This window comes from Littorina saxatilis, linkage group LG10 (genome assembly GCF_037325665.1).
Source record: "Littorina saxatilis isolate snail1 linkage group LG10, US_GU_Lsax_2.0, whole genome shotgun sequence".
NCBI classification, from domain to species: domain Eukaryota; kingdom Metazoa; phylum Mollusca; class Gastropoda; order Littorinimorpha; family Littorinidae; genus Littorina; species Littorina saxatilis.
Genome location: NC_090254.1, coordinates 9,273,035 through 9,281,405, shown reverse-complemented (window position 1 = coordinate 9,281,405; position 8,371 = coordinate 9,273,035). Strand labels below are relative to the sequence as shown.

Here is an 8,371-nt window from a genome sequence, read left to right as displayed (position 1 = left end):
TGACAGGAAGCGAGCTACCCCCCATGCCTTCCAGGATTGTTACAGGAAACTCATTCACTATGGCAGCCAAGACATTCGGATTTGTAGTCATCCCTAACGCTAACGTACCGGCCTGCAGACGGTGATGCCGAACAGATGCGCTTATGCTGTCTATTGGTAACTAAACGTTAGACTAAAACGGTGTCAAGATTAATTCATTAAATGAAACCTTATGTGTCATCCCATGAATTGTTTGTGTGTGTGTGTGTTGTCCCTTGAAATGACCAAAATGCGAATGTAGATTGGTGGATGGCAATTATTAAACTAACATGTACGAAAACATGAGAACAAAAACGTACCACAATATTGAAACACAGTGGGCGCAGTGGCGTTGTGGTAAGAAATCGGCCTCCTAATCGGAAGGTCGCGAGTTCAAATTCCGGCCGCTGCCACCTGGTGGGTTCAGGGTGGAGATTTGTCCGATCTCCCAGGTCAACTTATGTGCAGACCTGCTAGTGCCTTATCCCCCTTCGTGTGTACCCGCAAGCACAAGACCAAGTGCGCATGGAAAAGATCCTGTAATCCATGTCAGAGTTCGGTGGGTTATAGAAACACGAAAATGCCAAGCATGCTTCCGGCCCCCGAAAGCGGCGTATGGCTGCCTAACTGGCGGGGTAAAAAAGGCCATACACGTAAACATCCACTCGTGCAAAAACACGTGGGAGTTTCAGCCAATGGACGCAGAAGAAGAAGAAGGAGAAGAAGAAGAAGAAGAAGAAAAAGAAGATTGAAACACACACACACATACACACACACACACACACACACACACGCGCGCACGCACACACACACACACACACACACGCACGCACGCGCACACACACACACACACACACACACACGTGCGCGCGCGCGCGCGCGCACACACACACACACACACACGCACGCGCACACACACACACACACACACACACGCACACACACACACACACACACACACACACACACACACACACACACACACAATGTGCTCAAAAACGTAGAAGGATGTTTCATTATTTGAAATGAGTTCCCTGTCAAAATTAATCCAGGGTGCTCCATTCGAAATGCATATCACAGGGCAGAATAAATATGCAGATCCGCACCAGCAACAACCGCTTGCCTCGGCTGCCTGCATAATTATATGAGATCAATCCATAATCCTTTTTAGTGAGTCTATCTCTCTACCCGAATATTTAGATCGCTAACTAAACAATTTACATTATTTGTACCATCACAGGTAAATTTTACGTGTTTTCGGCTCAAAGTGCGTGTAGGACGCAGGGCCGCACAGTTTGGGAAGCCGTGCTATAGGCCCCCACTGTTAATGATTTCAGCAAGACCGGAGTACACATTTGACATTTACTGTAACGAACGGGATTGCTCATCGCGCTCAACAGAACGGAACACGGAACAACAGCAACACCGGCAATAATTTAACAAATTACCAATGCAACAGCGAGAAAAACAAAATCAAAGCAATATTCCCAAAAACACAAGGAAGCTAAGCAGACCACACACACACACACACACACACACCTACACCCACTCACACACACTCACACACACACACACACACACACACACACACAGACAACACGTGGATCTGTTCCAAGGCCGCCATGTTTCAAGTAATCACTTACAAGTCAGATAAACGTTCAAGGGCAGAACATTTTTGTTTCAACAACGGGATTTTCTTTCTGTATATGGATATCCAGGTACCCTGTGAAATAACTGACAAAAGATCTGATTATAATCACTATACTGCCTTGGTCACTGTAACGCACGCCCCCCCCCCCCCCACACACACACACACAGGCGTAATGCAGGTAAAGTAATAGCTATGCTACAAGGATGTTGAGGGGCAACGGTGGAGACCCGCAACCTTGTTACCAATAAAGTTCTTCAGATCTATGTCTTTACCTTTTTATTAACTGTTTTACTGTAATCAGACCAACACCCACATACAATCAATCAATCAATCAATCAATCAATGAGTCTTATATCGCGCATATTCCGTGGGTACAGTTCTAGGCGCTCTGCAGTGATGCCGTGTGAGATGAAATTTTATACGGCCAGTAGATTGCAGCCATTTCGGCGCATATTTACCTTTCACGGCCTATTATTCCAAGTGACACGGGTATGGTTAGACAATTATTAACTGTGCCTAAGCAATTTTGCCAGGAAAGACCCTTTTGTCAATCGTGGGATCTTTAACGTGCACACCCAATGTAGTGTACACGGGGGGAGGTTCGGACACCGAAGAGAGTCTGCACACAAAGTTGACTCTGTGAAATAAATTTCCGCCGAACCTGGGATCGAACTCACGCTGACTGTCACGTTTCAATATATCACTTAAGGTGATTATGAACCGGTTAATTACTACTAATTAACTAACCACACCACGATCCACTCTCGCAGTCATACAATTAAATAGAGTCAACAAAAGTATAAGTTTCAGACGCCTGTTTATGTATAAACTCGCCACCTCCCTCGAGCCTTCACTCAAAATATGTTCCTTTTACGTTCTCAACACGTAAAAAACCCGTGATCACTGACAAAATGCCAGTAGTATATAGAAAATTATAGTAACACGCTGATCCCGTGTAAATACAGTCAAATGAGAATGTTCTGTTCAAAAGCTCTAGTTCATGCAGGGGTCAACACCCCACGTTGTCACTACTCCAATGAAATCATAGATACGAAAAGACAACGGTGGTCAACGGGGTGCGTACGACATGGTGCACTTAGCTTTATCTCTGCTGCTGCTGCTTAGCCGGTATGCTGGTTAGTCGGTTCGCTGGTTAGCCGGTCCGCTGGTTAGCCGGTCCGCTGGTTAGCCGGTCCGCTGGTTAGCCGGTCTCCTGGTTAGCCGGTCTCCTGGTTAGCGTAGCTTCAACAGGTCCCGCCAAAGTCAGCCGTGCAGATGTTACAGGAACGTAACGAAACGAAACGAAACGAAGGCTGCAAACAGAAAGCATCGGTGCACTAAACATGTCAGCTACCCCTCACCCACCACCTTAAAACATGTCATCTTTAAATATCTCATCGAGCACGTGGGCCTGCACAAAACGGACTTTTTACAACAACAAAACAGTCATTTTCCGTCCTTCTCTCCCTATCTGCAAAAACCATATACAGATTAGTATTTTAGCGTCACAGAGAGTAAATTATGCGCTAACCTGGAAAGAACAACAGAGAGTATTTCATTCCACAAACACAGACTCATCAACAGCGTTAAATAATGATTTATTACCTCAAAAGCCTATGATTGTACTCTCATGGAAGCAAAAATCCGCTTCCTCCCTGGAACAGCCTCTGTTCGTCAACAGTGACCAAAAACGTCCAGAACCCCTTGTCGAATCCTTATGCGAAAGCCATCGCCGACGAAGGAACGTTGACGACTTGTCCTCAGCAAAAATAGTGGCAGAGAGAAAGGAAAAACTAGTGGAAGTTCCCCTAGAGTGCCGAATATAATATTCGGTGAAAAACCATCATACTCTAGAAACTGTGTATTAGATCCTTCCTCTTCTGCCGCTGGGTGTCAAGTGCCCCGTGCTTGTGTCTCTCTCAGACAACCTAGCCAATAACACGTGACTGACCTTGTCACAAAACCAGTCCAGCTATACACAATTCTGCCTCCCCAAGCAGAAAAAAGGACACGAGAAACTCAATCCCTGAAAATCCCGTGTGCGCTGTCAGCGAAAAACCGTCAGCCCTATGACAGCAGAAACCTCCACTGTAAAACTCGTGCGCTACAAAACATCCGTGCTGATTGAGCACTGTCAGCAAACTCTGCTGTAGCCCAATATCACGCACAGGCGCTTTCTATCATACTCGACCAAGAACAGGCACTCCACCGAGTGACACTTTCTTGGTCTCTGTCACCCGATCGTGACACTGACAGCGGCCAACTGAATACAAATCCAGCGCGCTACCAACTGAGCTATATCCCCGCCCTATACATATACTATAGCTGCATGATCATACATACTATAGCTGCATGATCATATATAATTATGATACAATCAACACCAATACACTAACACAACAAATATGATTTATATTATTACTAAATCATAAGTTTTCTGTGAATATTTGTTTGTCTGTTCACTTAAAAGACCGTTGGTCGAAATATCTGTGAATGTATTGTTTTGTCAATAACAAACGTTCCAACAACTTACCTTTCTTGTTTTTTGATTCTGAATTTTGGAACGTTGGCAGTCTCTTTGTTTTTGGATTTAAATTTTTTTTTATTACGTTAGTAGAACAGCAACTTAAAAAAGGTACAAAAAGATCACACGCAAATAAAAAGAGAAACAAGTCGCGTAAGGCGAAATTACTACATTTAGTCAAGCTGTGGAACTCACAGAATGAAACTGAACGCAGTCCGCCGCTAGTGCAAAAGGCAGTGAAAGTGACGAGCCTGTTTTAACTTTCTGAGCGTGTTTTTAATCCAAACATATCATATCTATATGTTTTTTGAATCAGGAACCGACAAGGAATAAGATGAAATAGTTTTTAAAACGATTTCGGAAATTTAATTTTGATCATAATTTTTATATTTTTAATTTTCAGAGCTTGTTTTTAATCTAAATATAACATATGTATATGTTTTTAGAATCAGAAAATGACGAAGAATAAGATGAAATTGTTTTTGGATCGTTTAATAAAAAAATAATTTTAATTACAAGTTTTCGATTTTTAATGACCAAACTCACTCATTAGTTTTTAAGCCACCAAGCTGTAATGCAATACCAAACCCCGGCCTTCGTCGAAGATTGCTTTGCCAAAATTTCAATCAATTTAATTGAAAACTGAGGGTGTGACAGTGCCGCCTCAACTTTTACAAAAAGCCGGATATGACGTCATCAAAGGTATTGATCGAAAAAATGAAAAAAACGTCCGGGGATATCATACCCAGGAACTCTCATGTCAAATTTCATAAAGATCGGCCCAGTAGTTTAGTCTGAATCGCTCTACACACACACACACAGACAGACAGACAGACAGACAGACACACACACACACACACACACACACACACACACACACACACACACACACACACACACACACACACACATGCACCACGACCCTCGTCTCGATTCCCCCTTCTATGTTAAAACATTTAGTCAAAACTTGACTAAATGTAAACAAGTCGCGTAAGGCGAAAATACAATATTTAGTCAAGTAGCTGTCGAACTCACAGAATGAAACTGAACGCAATGCAACGCAGCAAGACCGTAGCATCGTCAGTCCACCGCGCACGGCAAAGGCAGTGAAATTGACAAGAAGAGCGGGGTAGTACTTGCGCTGAGAAGGATAGCACGCTTTTCTGTACCTCTCTTCGTTTTAACTTTCTGAGCGTGTTTTTAATCCAAACATATCATATGTATATGTTTTTTGAATCAGGAACCGACAAGGAATAAGATGAAAGTGTTTTTAAATTGATTTGGACAATTTAACTTTGATAATAATTTTTATATATTTAATTTTCAGGGCTTGTTTTTAATCCGAATATAACATATTTATATGTTTTTGGAATCAGCAAATAATGGAGAATAAGATAAACGTAAATTTGGATCGTTTTATAATTTTATTTTTTTTTTACAATTTTCAGATTTTTAATGACCAAAGTCATTAATTAATTTTTAAGCCACCAAGCTGAAATGCAATACCGAAGTCCGGGCTTCGTCGAAGATTACTTGACCAAAATTTCAACCAATTTGGTTGAAAAATGAGGGCGTGACAGTGCCGCCTCAACTTTCACGAAAAGCCGGATATGACGTCATCAAAGACATTTATCAAAAAAATGAAAAAAACGTTCGGGGATTTCATACCCAGGAACTCTCATGTCAAATTTCATAAAGATCGGTCCAGTAGTTTAGTCTGAATCGCTCTACACACACACAGACACAGACACACAGACACACAGACACACAGACACACACACACACACACACACACACACACACACACACACGCATATACACCACGACCCTCGTTTCGATTCCCCCTCGATGTTAAAATATTTAGTCAAAACTTGACTAAATATAAAAAGGCAGGATAACAGTGGCAGTGCAACAGCACCAGCAAAAATATGCCAAAACCCATCTGACACCAATACTGACAATTGTCAGGACAATATATACGGTCATCGATTGTCTCCACATTCTACTAAAAGTACAATAAGATAAGGAGAATAGGGCCATATTTTATAAACAATACCTTGCCGACCAAGTTTCTTATATTTTAAAGGTGGTCGTCTACATTTTTGCTTTTTACATTTAGTCAAGTTTTGACTAAATGTTTTAACGTAGAGGGGGGAATCGAGACGAGGGTTGTGGTGTATGTGTGTCTGTCTGTCTGTCTGTCTGTCTGTCTGTGTGTGTGTGTGTGTAGAGCGATTCAGACTAAACTACTGGACCGATCTTTATGAAATTTGACATGAGAGTTCCTGGGTATGATATCCTCAGACATTTTTTTCATTTTTTTGATAAATGTCTTTGATGACGTCATATCCGACTTTTCGTGAAAGTTGAGGCAGCACTGTCACGCTCTCATTTTTCAACCAAATTGGTTGAAATTTTGGTCAAGTAATCTCCGACGAAGCCCGGACTTCGGTACTGCATTTCAGCTTGGTGGCTTAAAAATTAATTAATCTTCTTCTTCTTTTCGATCGCCGATCACACTTGGAGTCCAGATCTTGAGATATAATTAGTGGTCTTCTGCAGCGCAGCCACTGGCCCGTACAGCTTGTTGTGCAGGGACTCCGGCATTGGCCAGATTTCCTCTCTCAGCAACTGGTGGTTCCTGCAGTCTCGTAGGATGTGGGCCGTGTCCTGCTCTGCTTCCCCACAAGAACACATGGGGGAGGGCACAACATGCAGCTTCTTGTGGAGATGCTGGTTAAGTCTGTTGTGTCCCGTTCTCAGGCGGAAGATGACCACCTGCTGTGGTCTGGATAGCAGGTGGTAGCTGTCCTGTGGCTGGGGCGTCCTGTGCAGAGACTTAATGATGGTCTTCATCTCTGTCAGGCTCACAGGGTTGTTCTCTTGCTCATCTTCTGCACCCAGCTTTGCCATCCTGTCTGCCTCTTCGTTTCCCCCTACCTCACATGCACAACAAAGGACGAGCAGAGCAATGTGACGAAAAAAGCCCTGACTCTTGCCATGCTTGAAGAAAGGTACCCCCAAGAAGCATGGATACGGGTGTATACTGATGGGTCAGCCACAGAGGCCGTCAAAAATGGAGGAGCGGGGGTGTATGTCCAGTACCCCAGTGGAGAGGGGCAAGCAGAGGCTATACCAACAGGCCTCCACTGTACAAACTACAGAGCTGAGGTACAGGCACTGATCCATGCAGCATACACCATCAACGACAGAGTCAACCATGACAACCAGGTGGTCTTCCTGACTGACGCTCTGTCAGTACTACAAGCAATGACCAGTAGCAAACTGCCTCAGCTGGAACACGCTCTACACAACATCAAAAAAATTAATTAATGACTTTGGTCATTAAAAATCTAAAAATTGTAAAAAAAAAAAAAAACATTTTTAAAACGATCCAAATTTACGTTTATCTTATTCTTCATCATTTTCTGATTCCAAAAACATATAAATATGTTATATTCGGATTAAAAACCAGCTCTGAAAATTAAAAATATAAAAATTATTATTAAAATAAAATTTCCAAAATCGATTTAAAAACAATTTCATCTTATTCCTTGTGGGTTCCTGATTCCAAAAACATATAGATGTGATATGTTTGGATTAAAACACTCTCAGAAAGTTAAAAAGAATAGAGATAAAGAAAAGCGTGCTATCCTTCTCAGCGCAACTACTACCCCGCTCTTTTTGTCAATTTCACTGCCTGTGCATCGAGCGGTGGACTGACGATGCTACGAGTATACGCTCTTGCTGTAAAAATGCAGTGAGTTCAGTTTCATCCTGTTAGTTCGACAGCTTGACTAAATGTTGTAATTTCACCTTGACTCCAAAACATGACCTTAAATTCTGATTACTTGTCTGTCCTTTCTTTGGCAAGATAAGGGTAACAAAGACTGTCTTCACGGCGCATTGTGTTCTCAGGCCCTATATTTCTTTCTTTCAAATTTGTTGTTTAATCAGGGGAGTAAACTATATATTAGGTTAGCATGACTGATGTACTCTCCGTATCTCAAAATGAAGATCACTCGGCTAGATACGAGTAAAATGATAGCCACACACACAAAAACAAATTGAAAGCACAGACAAGAAAACAAAGCAAAGTCGGTGAAGGTTGCAGGATATATGCATGCATAGTGACGGTTGAAATCTACCATATTATATATGTCTTTCTGGAAGCATGA

At 42.2% G+C, this 8,371-nt stretch overlaps 1 protein-coding gene and 1 long non-coding RNA gene across 2 annotated transcripts in view; one reads left to right on the top strand and one right to left on the bottom strand.

Annotated features, from left to right (window-relative positions):
- LOC138979183 (heparanase-like) overlaps window positions 1-219 on the top strand; it is a 13,580-nt gene extending 13,361 nt beyond the window's left edge. The window contains exon 11 of the mRNA XM_070351980.1: window positions 1-219. This exon is cut by the window's left edge and continues 32 nt beyond it. Within this exon, the coding sequence (XP_070208081.1) occupies window positions 1-125 (125 nt within the window). The 3' untranslated portion in view covers window positions 126-219.
- LOC138978123 (uncharacterized) overlaps window positions 1-8,371 on the bottom strand; it is a 255,844-nt gene that overhangs the window by 83,796 nt on the left and 163,677 nt on the right. The gene's annotated exons all lie outside the window — the stretch shown is intronic.